Below are 18,111 nucleotides of genomic sequence, written 5' to 3' on the forward strand. Positions count from 1 at the left end.
CAAGGGTTAAAATACAACAAATACCCTTGTACCTTATTTTGAAACTTCTCTGTGTTCTTGGTTTCTTGTGAACAAAGTCCATGTCTGTCAGGAGTTCAGCCCTCCCTTGCATGAGGATAGATCCGGGTTGTTACATAAGCACTCAGAATGTGAACTGTAGGATATTTCCGTCCTGCTCTTCAAACACCTGCTCTGTCGTGTTAGGATTGCATTAACACTCTCAACTTTCAAATGGTGTGCATTACAAAAAGGATACAGACCAAAAGTGATGCCCTTGATTGTTCCGAAACTTTTGTTTTACACCTTGTGTTATGGCTGGCCGGTAGAAGAAAACCCCAGGGCAGGAAAGATTCAAACACATCCAGAGAATTCCAAATATTTGATAACATTAGAAGAAAATTAGTGAATCCTAATGAATGAATTCAAGGAAGCTGGGATTATCTCCAGGAGAACCAAAGAGTGGTGCTGCAAGGCTAGACACATAGGCATGTTTACACCCCTCAAACAAAGAAACAACAAAAAAAATAAAAATACAAAAAAAACCTTAAGGATGGACAGACAGATGGACAAATAGACAGACATAAAAATAAAAAATAAAGATAAGTGCAGCCACATGACACAAACCCTAGTCAAGCTTGTGCCTGTCCCAAGCCCCATAATGTTGGGAAGGGCGTTCAATATGAACCTTCAAAGCATAGAAATATGGATCATTGAATTGCTACGATGATATCAAAAACAAAAGAAAACCCCAAAGCCAAAACACAAGGGGCAATCCATAACAGGTTGGTAGATAATGTTATGCATAGTCAGTTTATTTCAATTTTTTTTAAAGCAAAAACAATCATGTGGTATGGTATTTACTGACATGCAACCAGTTCTCATGTCACCAAATTAAGACATGTATGAATGTCTCATCAAAGCATTCATGAAATGCCAATGCAACTTCTGCTGCAGATATGTCATTTCCAAGAACAATAACATAGAAAAAACTTTTTTCTTTCATCCAAGTGTCATTTATAGTTCAAGTATTAACGAGTTTACACAACAAGTAACACAAATTGAGCAATTAAAATGAACTTTTTAAACCTTGTAGAGGCAGTGGATCCCAGCAGTCCCTTGACAGTCAGTTTAGTATGACAGTAATGTGTATATGAAATGCTATGATCATGGTGAACTGCTTTAAGTGTATAAGAATTTTTCTTCTTTTCAGAAAAGAACTCAGATTAAAAAACATAATCTTTGACGTATGTGTTTGTGATTAAGCAGGACTTACAAAGGATCAATGCAATTCTGAGCAGCTTGGACTGCTTTTGCAATCCCTCTCAGAAATTGTAATGACCACACATGAGTAATGATATTATGGAGTTAGGAGGATTAAAACAAAGTTTATACAAACCTGTTATTTCCCCCCCCCCCCCCCCCCCCCCTCAAGTTCACTGATATTTTGTATTAGGATGAATAGCTGCTCTGATATTTACATGTGACACATTTTTAGATGGACTGTGTCATTTTTACATGATGCAGTCACTTCGGTTCTCTGTGAATGTTTGCAAAAGCATAAAACGTGTTCTGGAAACTGCGATTTTCCTGGTCATAGGCGAGATCAGAATAAGCTTGATAGACTTACAAAATACTGCTTTAGTGGGTATTGTGCCTTAGGGCAATTATGCTCTTTTGACTATGCTGCTACTATACAAACTCAATAGTGTTTCACTGGTGATTCTGTGACACATTTTCAATCTGTGAATTTGCCAGATTTTAAGCTTCATCTAATCTTTGGCAGATAGGTTGACACATTTCCATGCCTATTTTTTTGACAGTTTCAAGCTCACATTAAAAATGTTGTACATTTTTTGTGTTAAAAATGTACAATACTTTTATTTTATGTAGCGTCATGTGTTCTTTAAAACATTTAAAAACTACAATATCATAGTTTTTTAGGGCATAAACTCATACGTCAAGCCTTTTAAAATACTATTTCTCTAATTCCCATATTGTCAATTGGCACATTTCAAAGGCTCACATAAAAGCCATCATACAGGAAGGATATAAAGAAAGGGGAGCACAAGTGAAAAACCAAATTATAAAAACAAACTGTGTTTTTTGGAATGAACAAAAACTCCATATTTCCAGAACAATTTACATCTGAAATAAAGCTCAAAACTGAAAGAGAGGTTTGATCGATTGCATTCAAAAGAGACAGCAAACACATAAAAATGTACCAGTATTTATTCCGTAGAATCATTCTGTCACTTGGTAAATTCATATTTTTCTACATTCAGAATCAAACTCTTAAGTCTGAGTTGACACTATTATTTTTTTCTTAGAATACATAACATGTTTAAAATTATTTTGTACTTCTGCAGAAGAGCATCTCTGAAGGAACAACACGTCCAACCTTCAGGCAGATGGGCTACAGCAGCAGAAGAAGACCACACCGGGTGTCACACCTGTTAGCTAAGAACAGGAAACTGAGGCTACATTTCCACAGACTCACCAAAATTGTAAAATAGAAGATTGGTAAAATGTTGCCTGGTCTGATAAATCTAGATTTCTGCTTTGGATTGTATAGGATCAGAATTTGGTGTCAGCAACATGAAAGCATGGATCCCTCCCGCCTTGTATAAACAGTTCAGGCTGGTGGTGGTGGTGTAATGATGTGGGGGATGTTTTCTTGGCAGACTTTGGGTCCCTTAGTGCCAACTAAGCATTGTTACAATGCCACAGCCTACCTGAGTATTGCTGCTGACCCCGTCCATCCCTTTTATGACCACAGTGCACCATCTTCTGATGGCTACTTCCAGCAGGATTTGGTACCATGTCATAAGGCTGGAATCATCTCAGACCAGTTTCTTGAGTTCACTGGACTCAAACTGCCTCCACAGTCACCAGATCTCAACCCAATAGATCACCTTTTGGATGTAGTGGAACGAGAGATTGACATCATGGATGTGCAGCTGACAAATCTGCAGCAACTGTGTGATGCTGTCATGTCAATATAGACCAAAGTCTGAGGAATGTTTCTAGTACCTTGTTGAATCTATGCCACAAAACATTAAGGCAGTTCTGAAGGCAAACGGAGTTGAAAGCAATATGTGTACCTAACAAAGTGACAGTTGAGTGTACATTAATGTTTTACTTGTGACTGTACTTTAGTGGGTGTTGCACTGGGTGCACCGCAAATCATCAGTTGCTTTTACTATCTGGCTGCCTTAGAATGGAGAGCTGATGTTGAATCAACTTAGCTCTGGAAACCCCCTAAAAATGGAAGGGGAAAAAAATCACTGCAAAAACAGCTGTTTATAAGAAACTTTGAATAAATTGCAAATATGAAGGTAAGATAATTTACTGTTGCAAACATGTCACCTTTATTTAAATTTGATGGCAGAAAATTACCTCTTAACAGGATGAGTTAATGTGAAGGGTTATGTAGCATCCCTTTACCTTTGATACCAGTCCTTCCACTTTCGGCTTCTCCCATCAGGGGTCGCCACAGCGAATAAGTCGCATGGTAAATTTGGCAATGTTTTACGCCGGATGCCCTTCCTGACGCAACCTTCTCAAACCGGGCTTGGAACCAGCAGAGGTAGAGAAGGGAACAGGGAGCAGCCCGGAGTCGAACCCTGGTTTCACGGACGGAAGGCGCCGCAAACCAGCACGAGCTAAACTGGCTCCTACCTTTGATACCAGTCCAAAGGAAGAAAAAAACACGCTTGACAGCTTTGGATCCTCTTTATTCATATGATGCTGCTGCCATAACAAGAATTTTTTTGATTGTTGAACTTTATATGGTGGCCCTAAAGTGAAAATCACTCCATCGAATCATTCAACACAAAAACATGTTAAAGATCACAACAATTGAAAAAGCAAAACAGTTGCCAAAAAAAAGCAGCATTACAGTTAAGAAATGAAAACAAAATTCCTGAAACCAAAACACAAGTCGAAAAAACAAAACAACAATAAATTCTTTTGGAAAACAAAAGCAATTTCTAGAAATCAAAATGAAATATTAAAAAACAAAACACACTAAGGAACCGTAAAATGTAGGTACTACGAGACATCACTGATTGGATGATGACATTTGAGTTTTTTCAAATGCGTCTTCAATGTCTGCAAACCTATAAAAGTTTAAGTATATATCCATATACTACATATGAAAAAACCTTGGTTTGAATGATGAACAAACATCATCATCCAATCACTGATGTCTCATCTTTTGTTTCATTTTTTTGTTTTCTGGAAATTACTTTTGTTTTCCCAAACAAACACATTTTCTTTCATTTTCTGTATTTTGGTTTCATTGAATTTTAATTTGGTTTCAAAAATTTTGTTTTCTATTATACTACTTGTTTATTATTATTTTTTTAATTTTCATTGTGACATTTGACATTTTTTCGTTGAATGATTTGTACCTCAGGGCCATCGTAGCTCTTCTATGACAAAGCGTTGCCTTTATTTTGCTCTTAAATCCAGATGTACTATTTTTCTTTACCATTGATGTTTACAGACTTCCCTCCTCTGCAAAGAAACTATTGCAATGTTTTCTGCTTATATTTGTTTAAATTCAACTGCTAACATTTAATAAATTGGACACTCTCTCTGGTGTAATGGTCATCTGACATCAAGAGTTTTTTAACTCTGCTCAGTGAGGAGACCACATAAGGCTGCTTTGCTATACAGCAGAGCTTTAATCTGCATGTTTGATTGTTCAGATCTGATTTGACCTAAAGGGCATTACTTGGACAAGCAACTGAATATACTGAAGGGTAGTTTTCATATGGAGAATACTGTTTGGGTTTCCTGGAAACCATGCAGTCATTTTCATTGTGGAATAAATACCAAGCCTGATTTAGCATCTTTCCTTCTTTGATATTTTCCTTCATATGCTGATTTAACTTACAACTAACATGCTAAAAAGGTACAATTGTGTGAAGAAAAAAAAAAGCTAAAGAACAAGCAGAACACAAACAGCATTTGGAAATCTTGTTATTCAACAAAGTTCACATTACAACATCAATAATGCTTTACTAGTGACAGGTTCTATAATCCCATATATTGTATAGTTACTTTGTAATATGTCATTGAGAGGCACTTCCAGTAAATCTGGCAATATAGGAGCTACAGTATTGTGTCTAAATTACAAAACAGTAAAAATAAATATTTTTCTAAAATGGTATTTTTTTCCGTCATAATATACTTTTAAATCTGTACAGCATATAATTTTTTTTATACAAATTCAAACAAAATCAAGAAATAAAATGTCAAATTACACTAAAATACTGGTGAATCGCACAATTTCCCCATTCCGTACGTATTGCTACATATGTTAAGTGCAAGATACTGGAGAGAACGGAAGAGCCCAGTTTGTGAAATCACTGCAACTGTGGTTAAAAAAGCACAAGCCTTGTATCTTAGAATGTGGTCCTAATTGTATTTGGTTTTCTTTAAAGAAAACAAGGAAAGCTGGCAGAAGAAGCATTCAGAAAGAGGTGCATACATAATAACATGCGGAAATGGCACAGCACATGAGCAAAGCTCCCTTAAACTGGTTAAAACAAAAAAGCAAAGCGCAGATAAAAGTATTTTTTAAAAGTAAACTATAAAGAAAACATCTTGAGAAGAATAGAGTGAATTATCCTGTAGTGCTACTGGTGCCTATTGACATGGCAGTGAAAGTATTTTGGACCTTGAAGCTGTGGACAATGCTGTGTACTATTATTTTCTACATAATATTTGCAGCAACCAATCTTGTTTGCAAAGCAATAAACAAAAGTGATGCATATGCAAGAATCTTCTGAGTCTGGAATCACAAGGGTTCATTTTGGACCAAACATGTAAAGGTAAAAAACGTCTTTGGTTTGCATAAGCAATTCCAGTGTGTAGTAGGTCCCTTCTTCTCATGGTTTTTAAGAAAGACTGAGTTTCACTGACTATTGTTTTGTGGCAACATAGAGTCTAAGTGAGGAACAGCAGATTTCATGAACTGTTTCCTCATTAAGTCCAAATTTGATGGTTGAGACAGAAAGTACTACTCAGGTTAGACAGTACTTTTTTTCATTTCCAAGTTTTCTCAAAATGTATGTGAGAAAAATCAACTACCTACTTTGGTCTTCTACAGTTGTATACAAATTGAAGTTATGTTATTTCAATACTTTAACAACAATTTATCTGACAAATTTCTACTCCTTTATAAAAAAATGTATTTGACTAAAATCCACATCAATTGTAAATTCTCTGCTGACTCCTCCCCCAATAAAAACTGAAGGATAGTTTTTTCCAATCATTTTTCTACATATGTTCAGCTTCTCTGAAGAAGATCGTCTGATCGTCTAGGTCAGTCTTGTTTCATACTGGATTGTGACAGCTTACTGGCAATTCAGATACTACAATATATATATATATAATGTCAATTATTCATGCAGCAAACATTTCAATTCAGATTTGCAGTAGTTTCAAAGATGAAAGTAACTAAAGTCATGAAACCTCTATTTTTTGTTCTATATTGTTTGTTTCTGCACATTTCTTGGATTATTAGAGGCATGATTTTATTTTATTAGCAGATCGCTGGGCCCATTAGTACTTCATTTTGTTCAACCTAATGTACCACTTTCAGCAAGCTGATGAGATGGGTGGAGCAAACTCTAATTAATATGGCTGTCCTATTCGTGGACTCATGTAAACAGTTCAGCATCCTTTTGAATGTTGAATGTGTTCAGAGATTGGAGTCAGTTCTGTTAAACTGACGGTGGCTAGTAATTTGTTATGGTAACCACCAAAGTACGAGCAAGCCAGCCTGGTTACAAAATTCTTAAAAAACTTTCTCTACTGTGGTTGACGTTCACATGTGAAGATAAATACTTGGTGATGTTTAAACCAAAAGAAAAAAGAATCATAATTTTATTTTTCTGGATTTTTCAAAACTTTTTCCTTTTTTTCAGAGGATACTTCTGTGATCTTTACACAGACCAGTGTAGGTACCACAACCAATCAGCCTGCAACAACCGTTCGGGGGCCTTCGACTAGTCACATTATGTGATTGGCTGTCAGTTGGTCCGATAATGTATCAGATAGTGATTGTTCTGGACAAATTACTATACTAGATATTATGCGGTCCGTTGTAAACAATAAGAGCTCCGACACAGAGAGAGATTATCTTCTAAACGTGCCTTTTTTTATTATGATCATTATTAAGTGCATTTGCAGCCAAACGGACTGCGGTCCAAACCCTTCTCTGGACCGCACACTATAACAAAGCACCTTCCCTGCCTGCGAACACAAAACTGCGAGACTCCAGCTGCTCTGATCAGAGACACGGTTCGCTTGTGTGGAGCAGCCGGTTCATTCTAACAGCCACAGATCTTTTTACAAAGTGGGTTGTGGCAAAATCTCTATAAACATTACAATCATTAATGTCAGACACAACTTATGAAGGAAAAGAACTTTAGGTTACAAAAGGAAACGTGAAATGAAAATATGTAGAGCCAGAGCAAATCTCCATGCTACGTAGCTTGTCCAAGTGGGAATACCGTAGTGTGACGTCATCCTCAGTCGAAAAAGACTCCGAACGATTATTGCAGGCCGAATGGTTATGGTACCTACACTGGCTGCTCAACAACTAATGATTTCTATTAAATGTGTTTCCATGATTTTTAAAAATGTGCTTAAACGGGGCTCAAAATAAACACGACACATCAGGTAGCTGTCCTTATCTAAAAATAAAAAAATATTTCTGCTCAGATGTGTTTTGCAGTTTCAGATCGTTTTTAATAGGAGCTGTGACTTTGCTCTGATCACAGCTTAGATTACTTCAAGTGTTTGAGCTGCAGAAAAGCTTTGAGGGAGGCGGGAAACTAATATAATCTAGTTTGATAGAGTTGATTCCACTCAGAGGTTTTCAAGGATTTTCTAGTCTGCTTTGTTTGAGCAGGTGGGAGGTACAGAACAGTGTGAATGCAAACAGAGAGAACCTAAGAACAGAAGAGAACGAAATAGAATGATGTGCATTTCCAAAATGAATACAGAAACAATTAAAACAGGCCACATTGCAAATCAAAAACCGGTATCGCAGAAAAAAAATAGAAAAATGTTTCATAGCTACACATGGTGTAGTGAGGAGGTTAAAGCAGTGATTATAATAAAAACAAAGGACGTAGCAATCTTCATGTTTTTCCTTATACCTGGAAGTTTATGCTTCTTTTGGATCGCTCTGAATAAATGTGCGACATTTTATGGCAGTCAGAACCAAGGCCAATGCACTATCCTTGTTTTGAATTTTCTAAAGTGAAGTTTAGAATGTGGCTGGAATTGAAATAGGGGATAAAAAAAATCCCAGAAGAGTAAGAAAACTCACAGTCGTGAAAGTGTGAGACATAAATTTGTATTTATCTAACAATTCAGTACTTAAAAACGTTGTAGTGCTGTACGGAGTGTATTTATAGGGCAGGGATTTTCCTTTTTTAATGAATAATTTCCGTTAAAAAGTTGTTTGTACAAAGGTTTAAAAATTTCTGACCAACAAACCTCAGTGAATTTCCTGACACTCTCCTGTATCAGAGCATTTTTACCTGCAACAGACAGAATTACCCTTAAAGACATCATGACGGAGGAAGGCGAGAAGAAGCCGCTGGAGAACCACAAGTACAAGCATGCATTTGCTTTTAGTCTGATTGGAATCTAGCTAAGATCATAAAACATGAATTATCATGTGTATTAGTCACATGAGACTGCTGTCTTTATTAAATACCTTAGATTTCCTTCTTTGACAATCTGAAGTTGCAACCAAGAGCTTGAAATTAAAACATGAATGTGGTTAGATGTTTTTGCAGCTCCACATGCATTGTCGAATGTTGCATCATTTTGTAAAACAGAAAAAAAGCAGTTAGCAGTCAAAGGCAATTATATGCAGCACAGCAGCTTAGCCCCACCAAAAGTCTATAAAAGTGAAACTAATGCAGCTGAGGATTGATATATCATCACAGCGGTAGTTATAAAATAGAGAAAATTGGCTACAGTGTTGCGGGTCCTGTTGTAGAACACAACTAACTTTTTTTTATTGGAAAATCCTGTTTTAATAAGACGTTTCAGAATAATCTTTTCTTGCATGGGGGTAGGATTGTGAGTCAACCCCATATTCATTTGTGTATTTGTATGTTAATTTCCTCAAATATTACCAACTTGTCTGCTTAATCAAACGGATTTCGCTACAACAGGCACACACATGAGTGTGACTACGACTACCGGTACAATGTTTTGCACTATGCCAACTTCAGTCATCCACAAGTCCTCTTAACTCAAATTTCTTCATTTCTAAAGAAATTCTAACAACTAAAACTGACTAAATCCTATAGAACTAAATCTGAAAGCCTTTCTTTTCAAATGTCAGATCAAAAACACCATCCATCTCTCTAATGTGTTGTGCAGGGTGGCAACATGGATCATTATATCCTTTTTGACTCCAAAAAAAGAAAAAGAAAAACTGGCTCATCATCAAAGAATGCTTTCTGACAGAATCTACAGGAACAAGAGAAAGATCTGACACTCCTCTGACCTTTCATGAGCCACGTTCTTCCTTCATTACTTTGCCCAATTTCTCTGTTTCACTTTATCTACAATCACCATCAATCTGAATGTGGAGGACATCAAAGCAGAGCGTCTGTTGAGCCGCATCTAAAGCGCCTCCAACCTATTCTGTTCGATATCACTAGGTACTGAATACACACATGAAATCAACAACAACTTCATATTAATGTTGTAGGAGATGGCAAACGTTAACCTGCAAGGAAACTGCGGATCTACTATTTAAATCCCAAATCATTGTCTTTGCGTTTCTATTGATGTTTTGTGGTCCCTTACATTTCTTCTTGCATGATCTGGAGCTGGGAGTCAGTTTTCGCCTTGTGGACTGATTCACTTTCAACAATGTTCCAACTTCAGATTTTATGTTAAATGACCCAATAAACAAAACAAAAAAAAATGAAACTTTAAAGTACATTTACTGTGGAAAAATACACATCTAAGACTGAGATAATACCACCTGAACAACACTGTCTCCCACCATGTTTTGGTATCAAGGTTGGCTCTAGGCATTAATTACAGGCAGGGGTCTGCAACCTTTAGCGCTAAAAGAACCACTTGGTCCAGTTTCTTACAGACCAAAACCCAGTGAGAGCCATAAAATCCCACTTTACTGTTTAGAAATATACCATTTATGTATATTTTTGTGGCCATTCATTCATAAAATGTAGCCTTCAAAATGTTTTTCTATTACTCACTTATAACAGTTTTACATTTGTAATGCTTTACTTTTCACAGCAGCACATGCAAGTCCTTTTTTCAAAATAAAATGCATCAGTGTCAAATAAGATCCTGCTGCAATATTACTAAAAGATCTTTGTCTCTGAACATCAACTAGATACTAGGTAAGAAGATTAGTTTAAGTTCTAATAATAAGCCACTTTGACATTGGATCAAACCGTCATTTTGGCAGGTATCTGACATGTATGCTTTTTGGACGATTGGTAAAGCTCTCAATGCCTCTTGCTCTAGTGTAATATCAGCAATAGTTGGAAAAATACAGTTAATTTGAATCTATTTTAATATTACTTCTATTTAAAAATACATAACAAAACCTAACTAACAAACATAATATTTATTCAAATCGTTGGTATTTTTCTTCAAAGCTAAAGAGCCACAATGAAGGGAGCCTCAGGTTGCAGACCCCTGATCATAGGGTACCCCCCCCCCCCTTCCTTTCATTATAGTTAAACAAATCAAAATTATTTGGGAACTAAAAAGAGGCCTATGACCAAAAAGCAAAAGCAGCTAAATGAAGAACGCAGATTAATTTGTGGTTTTGTTTTGCTACAGGATTTTATCTTCCTGAGTTGTGCAGCCTGGAAACATATAGGTTCATCTTTCTCACTGGCAAAGTGTCAGTGTGCAGACCACTAACTTTGTTTGATATATGGACAAAAGTAGTTTGCATTACTTTAGCTAGAATAAAGCTTTGTGGGAACAAAGTACATTAATCAACTTCTGATTACCTTAAGCTCAAATGCATGTGTGTAATAAACGGAACAACAGCTGTTTCTTTCAACAATCTCCTTCTAAACGCTACATGACTGAGACCATGTGGACTCATTTTTTTTCCCTGGTTGTCATCCATCGTCTTCAAGAAGAAGCTTGTTGCACATCCGTGGTCAGAATTGCAGCTTCTCAAAGAATGGATAGCGATTAAACAAAGTGAGGTCGAGGGGTGACGGAGTGCTACTCACTGGTGCAGCTAATCTGTAAATCAACATGTTTGGCCCAAAGTGCAAGATGGGCAATCTGGGAGAGGGCAGTGCACCAGATCGATCCTAAAACAAGAATAAAAACTGTCCATACTCAGGATTTGTATCTACTTTTTTCCCTCTTCTTCTGCTCATCCCGTGTTTCTCTTCTTGTTAGCTGGTTGTGTGTCGTCCCAGTCTTCAACCCTGTGTTTGTTAGGCACATTTTACCCAAAACGTCTTCTACAGTGTTGTGTCAAAGTGATGTGCTGGCTACAATATCAAGAGTTTAGTTAGGAAAGAAAAACTTTTTTTTGAAACAATGTTCAGATTCCTGGCATAAGAGTAACTTGAAGTTCATAATCTCATTTTGGTTCTTCCTCTGATTCTCCTAAAGGCTCCTATTGCGGAAGGATTTCCTCCTCCTCTTCCTCTATAGTCAGCACCTCTTCCCTTTCATCGCCTTCAGCAGCAGACTCCTCTTCCTTGCTCACTTGCTCCTCTTCTTCCTCGCATATTGCCGTGATCGGGTCAGTCGGACTGCTGATACAAATCGGCACCTCTGCTTGGGTTTCCTCTGGAGTTTCTGCAGCTATCAAACGTTTCCACATTTCATGGTTTTCCAAAAGATGCTGAGTGATCTGACAGAACACTTTCCTTTTGCTTTTAGCTTCATGTTGCTCTACAAAACAAAACAAACATAGTTAGACACAAGTAAGTACACGTTTGTTCAGACTTTAGTTTAGGAGCAGGAAAAAAAGCAGTCATTTGTGTTTTTTCCTTTAAAATACTCAGAATTGATTTAAAGTTTCATTTGTCCATGTGTTATTTTAGACACAGTTGTCGTCCAGCCCTTATCAATTCTTAAACGAGTTTATTAAACTTTTAGGTAAATAGCAACCAACAGTTGGTGAAAATAAGAAATCAATTAATTAAGCCCTTGACGCCTGAATTTATTTCACCTTTGAACAAAAAAATGTGACTCATGTTTTCGCTTTTAAGTAGATGCTAAATTTAGATAAAAAGGCATAAGGGGTTGAAAAAGAGAAGTAATAAGATTATTTCAATTTGGATTAACTACAGGCAGTAAATTTTAGCCCTTTATGCAAATTGACCCTGAGATTAGACTGGTGCTAACAACCCAGGAGAGTGTACAGAAAAGATGGAAGGAGTATTTTGAGGAGCTGATGAACGAGGAAAATGACAGGGAAAGAAGGGAGGAAGATGTGGTTGTTGTGGAGCAGGAAGTAGCAGAGATTGGAAAGGATGAGGTTAGGAAGGCTCTGAAAAGGATGAAGAGCGGAAAGGCCGTTGGTCCTGATGACGTACCTGTGGAGGTATGGAAGTGCCTAGGAGAGACAGCAGTGGAATTTCTAACAAGGTTGTTCAATAGGATTTTAGAGAGTGAGAAGATGCCTGAGGAATGGAGGAAAGCGTTCTGATCTCGATCTTTAAGAACAAGGGTGACACGCAGAACTGCAGCAACTATAGAGGAATAAAGTTGATGAGCCACACAATGAAGCTGTGGGAAAGAGTAGTGGAAGCCAGGCTTAGGAAGAAGGTGGAGATTTGTGAGCAGCAGTATGGTTTCATGCCCCGTAAGAGCACCACTGATGCCATTTTTGCTTTGAGAATGTTGATGGAAAAGTACAGAGAAGGTCAGAAGGAGCTGCATTGTGTGTTCGTAGATTTAGAGAAGGCGTATGACAGGGTGCCGAGGGAGGAGCTGTGGTACTGTATGAGGTCGTCTGGAGTGGCAGAGAAGTATGTCAGAGTAGTTCAGGACATGTATGAGAGAAGTATGACGGTGGTGAGATGTGCTGTAGGTCAGACAGAGGAGTTCAAGGTGGAGGTGGGACTACACCAAGGATCAGCTTTGAGTCCTTTTTTGTTTGCTATGCTGATGGACAGGCTGACAGACGAGGTAAGACAGGAATCTCCCTGGACAATGATGTTTGCGGATGACATTGTAATTTGCAGTGAGAGTAGAGAGCAGGTGGAGGAACAGCTAGAGAGGTGGAGGTTTGCTCTGGAAAGAAGAGGTATGAAGGTCAGTCGTAGTAAGACAGAATACATGTGTCTGAACGAGAGGGATCAAGGTGGAAGCATTAGGTTACAGAGGGCTGAGGTGAAGAAGGTGCAGGAGTTTAAGTACTTGGGGTCAACAGTTCAGTGTGATGGGGATTGTGGAAAAGAGGTGAAGAGGCGAGTGCAGGCAGGTTGGAGCGGTTGGAGGAAAGTGTCAGGAGTGTTGTGTGACAGAAAAGTGCCAGCAAGACTCAAAGGAAAGGTGTACAAGACAGTGGTGAGACCAGCTCTGCTCTATGGGTTAGAGACGGTAGCAGTGAGACAGAGACAAGAGGCTGAGATGGAGGTAGCAGAGATGAAGATGTTGAGGTTCTCCTTAGGAGTGACCAGGTTAGACAGGATAAGGAACGAATACATCAGAGGGACGGCTCATGTTGCCTGTGTTAGCGACAAAGTCAGAGAAGCCAGACTGAGATGGTTTGGACATGTTCAGAGGAGGGATAGTGGATATATTGGTAGAAGGATGTTGGAGATGGAGCTGCCTGGCCGGAGGGCAAGAGGACGGCCAAAGAGGAGATATATGGATGTCTTAACAGAGGACATGAAGTTGGCTAACGTTAGGGTAGAAGATGTTCATGATAGAGTGAGGTGGAAAAGGATGATTCGCTGTGGCGACCCCTGATGGGAAAAGCCGAAAGAGAAAGACCCTGAGATTAGGCTGTAAAAGGTTCTAAGTTAACATCAAACAACTCTGGAGCCTCAGCTCAAACCCTAAAGGCTGCTGTGGGTTTATAATTCAAGCAACAACTAAGTCCGGGAAGATTTCCTGAAGCATTATAAAAAAAATGTTGCCAATGGATTTTTAAATCAAAAGAGTTGGTAATATCTTTTTTTAGTCAACTCCAAAGAAAAGTATTTTGAAATATTAAGCCATTTTAGTAGAAGCTGCTGCCAAACGGTGACTCCCAAAAAAACTATATATATATTTTTTGGACTGGCAGTTTAATGGAAGTTTTAGGTTAATGCGTACCAGGATAGGTGCTCAATTTCACTTTGGGAAACAAACCATAACCCCTCAGTTCTGATGAACACTAATGGAATGCACCACCATCAAATCCCTTGACTAAAATGCTCTTGATTATTGCTGACTTTGTAGCAGCCTTGCCTGGTTGAGCATTTCATTTTGTCAGCTGCACAGAGACCCCACATCATGCACTTTACTGAGGAAGATTTAAGCTCTTGGTTAACCACCTGTAAAGGTTAGCATGTTGCCATCTTTGTGCGTTGAACCCACAGACAGATTAAAACAAACCAAATTTCAGTCATTTCTGTAGCTGTAGTTTCATTCAAAAATTTTATTGTTGTGTTTTTCCTTGTGATGTCTAACACACCCACACCTCAGAACTTTTATTTTTTTTACAAAATCTCCAAACATTTACTGAGAAATTGAGACAGGAATTGTGGGTAAGTCGTGACTGATGGAAAAAAAGCTACCCATATTAATGAACAAGATACTCTTTAAAGTACAGCTTCTAAGAGGTTGACGTACGGGACGTGTCGGAACCTGTTGACGCATCTTCGTCTGCTGTGTCCTCCTCCTCTGTGCCTTGGCCTTCCTTCACCATATCTATCTCCAAACCTCCTTCAGCCAGGTCCACCCATCTTCCTGGCATAAGCGCAGCATTGTCGTACGAGTGGCAAAGAGGTCCCACTATGTGTGTGATGAAAGACTCCTGCAGCTGGGCGAGCTGTGGGGCGGATCGGTCCATGAAGGGGCTGATGGGAAGACCAAGACTTGCTTCTTCATCTCCCTGGATAAGCAAAATTGCAGATGAGAATACATTTAAGATGTATTCCTCAGCTGAATCACAGGAATAATTTGGGTATTTCCTATGTTCATATTTAGGTCAGTGGCACCTGGGTCTAAAAAAGTGCTTCACCTTTCCTCCACCTTGCTTCTGAGTTACCATCAGGTGTTTTGTGACAATTTGACCAGACTTCCTAGCTTAAATCTTTTTGTTCAAAGAGTCTTCTGCCATTTAAAATTAATAAACTTACATGCCACCATTTTAACTTAGTTTTTCAACTCTCCCAAAAAGTGCCAGCTCGCCTTCCTGGAGGCAGGCATAGTGGGCGCCTGCCCTGTGACAGACTGGCAACCTGTCCTGGTTGTACTCCACCTTTGCCCAACAGAAAGGGAAGCGCTCCAGCAACCCCAGTGCCCCAAAAGGGATACAGTGGGTTAATAAATGGATGGATGGATGAACGGACGGACAGATGGAAGTTCAGGACGAGAACTTTTTCATTGATCCACCCTATTGGATGTGTATTTTACTCGCTGATCGAGTTACTTGTTACGGCTGTGGCCGTATTTGGTTTTGTTTTGTTTCTTCTGTGTTTTGTGTATTTGAATTTGTATCAGAATGGGACTTCTGTGTTTTTGTGCATCTTTGTCTGTCTGTTTGTCTGATTATTTTCAGGTGTGCTGGAAAGGGTGTGGCCTCCCATTGGACAAGCTGATGGAGGCAACCTTTAAAAGCACCACATGGACCTCTAGACTGTGAGAAGGGAGCCTTGCAGCAACAAGTCGCCACTGCAGCAACAAGTCGCCACTGCAGCAACAAGTCGCCACTGCAGCAAACAAGTCGCCACTGCAGCAAACAAGTCGCCACTGCAGCAACAAGTCGCCACTGCAGCAACAAGTCGCCACTGCAGCAACAAGTCGCCACTGCAGCAACAAGTCGCCACTGCAGCAAACAAGTCGCCACTGCAGCAACAAGTCGCCACTGCAGCAACAAGTCGCCACTGCAGCAACAAGTCGCCACTGCAGCAACAAGTCGCCACTGCAGCAACAAGTCGCCACTGCAGCAACAAGTCGCCACTGCAGCAACAAGTCGCCACTGCAGCTTGGCCCTATTCTCCATTTCTTTTAGTTTGTGTTGCACTTTAGTGTTGTGTTTTAGTATTTTGTAGTTTTTGTGGTTTTGTGCCCACTCTGTTTTATTTCATTTATTTATTTATTTTTTTCTTAACCTGTTCTGGCCAACAGCAAACAGATTAGAGCTGAAGGCCTTTTGTGTTGGACAGGTTTTACTTTCACAAAAAGAGGTTATAGAACTTTAAAAATCAGAGTGTAGATATTTATAAACCCCTTTTTGTTGTATTATTTCTTATTTATTAGTTACATTGAGTGTGTGTGAGGAGGGAGAGTGGAAGAATGTAAGAGGGGGGGTGGAAGGGAGTAAAGGGAAGAGAGGTGAGAAAGTGGGGGATATAAGTACTGATTTGAATAAGTTATTATTTTGAGCTGTAACAGCTGTTTTCCCTTTTCCTTTGTACAGGTAAGAAAACAAGGTTTCAGTTAGGTGGGCTTTTGTTTGTTATTTTGGCTGTGGTTCACCCTGAAGCATTTTTGCTTCACTTTTAGTTATTGTTGGTTGTTGTTTGTTTATTTGTAAATAAATTTGTGTCATTTTTGTATGGAGACATTCTTCTGGTGTATTTGTTAATTTTAAATTAGTGGCCAAATCTTTACTTTTTTATGTTATGGCCCCCTAGGTACCCCTAGATGCAGAAGGGGGCGTAACATAATTGGGGGCTCGTCCGGGATTTAAATCCGCGACCTCTCACACCCCAAGCGAGAATCATACCCCTAGAAGAGGGCGAAACATTACTGAAAATGTCACATCCCCAAAGCTGAGTCCCTGATTGTTTGACGCGACTTGGCGACCAAAGTTCAGATATTTGAACTCTGGTCGTGCCGCCCAAATCATCGCGTTCCCAGTGAACGCAGCTTTAGTCTGAATTCAATAAGATGCTTAAAGAATTTCAGAAGTTCTGATTAAAGATTTTTTTTAAAAACAATTCTACACATTGTCTTTTGAATCTGTTTTAGTATTTTGTTGTTTGTTACTTGACAGAAACATGGTTTTGAAGGGTAATAGAGCAAAATACTAGTTAACACTGCAAACTAAAGTAAAGCATTTGCTTTATATATTATACTATTCTGGTCTTGAAATTACATTAAAAATGTAGTTATATGTTTGAGGCAAGTTTCCCACGTGAAGATAAACGTGGTATACTTTTCATATACATTTACTCTTTTCCATCTGCAGAAACATCTCAGGAAGGACAGAATTTCTAAATGAGTTCATGCACCCTCGTTCATTTTCCCGCAGACAGACTTCCCCACTTTGTCAATGCAAGGTTATGCTTTGGTTTGTGTAGTGCATTAGCAACAACCAAAACGGTTACGTTTTTCTTTCCAACAGCCAGAGGTTCTGTTTGTTGTCTGATGTTGGGGCTTTCAAAGCAGCTCAAAAAGAGGACAGAGGGGCAAGAGCTCTAATTGCCATGGCAACCAGAAACCTGGTTGGCGTCAATGTGGCGCATGAGTAGTTGGTGTGAGTTGTGTGTGTATGTATGTAAATTAACATCTTGATTTGACACATAAAATCCCTCTTTTTTCTAATGTTAAGGATGTGAAAGTGGTGCATTGCAGAGCATAACGTAAATGCGCATATGTGTGTGTGTTTGGTGTGTGTGTGCACTGACGGTTTCCCACTGAGAGCCTTTTCTGTGATCTTCCTCAGTGACTGTGAATGAGTGCTGTCAAGGATGGCATATTTAGGTCATCTGTCTCCCCTCTGAACAAGGAAACCACAAGCACACCCTCTGTGTCTTCACACCCCCCACTCTGCAGTCAGATTAGAGCACCACAGAGGAGTATTTTGATATCTTTGCTATGCCACTCGCCTTCGTTGGAAGTTGCAAAACGCAGATCTTGTGTGCTGAGAGAACCATTTCTGTAAAT

At 38.9% G+C, this 18,111-nt stretch overlaps 1 protein-coding gene across 3 annotated transcripts in view; it reads right to left on the reverse strand.

The window, feature by feature from the left end:
• Positions 1-4,970: 4,970 nt before the first annotated feature.
• Positions 4,971-18,111, reverse strand: part of LOC101174445 (cGMP-inhibited 3',5'-cyclic phosphodiesterase 3A) — an 87,492-nt gene continuing 74,351 nt past the window's right edge. For 2 of the 3 annotated variants that reach the window (XM_078930027.1, XM_078930028.1), the window contains exons 14-15: positions 14,848-15,109; positions 8,468-11,952 (exon numbers count right to left, since the gene is read on the reverse strand). In XM_078930027.1, coding sequence (XP_078786153.1) covers positions 11,672-11,952; positions 14,848-15,109 — 543 coding nt within the window. In that variant the 3' untranslated portion in view covers positions 8,468-11,671. Of the gene's footprint in view, positions 11,953-14,847; positions 15,110-18,111 lie in introns of all 3 variants that reach the window. The other variant, XM_011482616.4, reaches the window with a different exon arrangement.

Source organism: Oryzias latipes, chromosome 13 (assembly GCF_053564925.1).
Source record: "Oryzias latipes strain Hd-rR chromosome 13, Olatipes_Hd-rR_3.1".
In the NCBI taxonomy this organism is placed as follows: Eukaryota; Metazoa; Chordata; class Actinopteri; order Beloniformes; family Adrianichthyidae; genus Oryzias; species Oryzias latipes.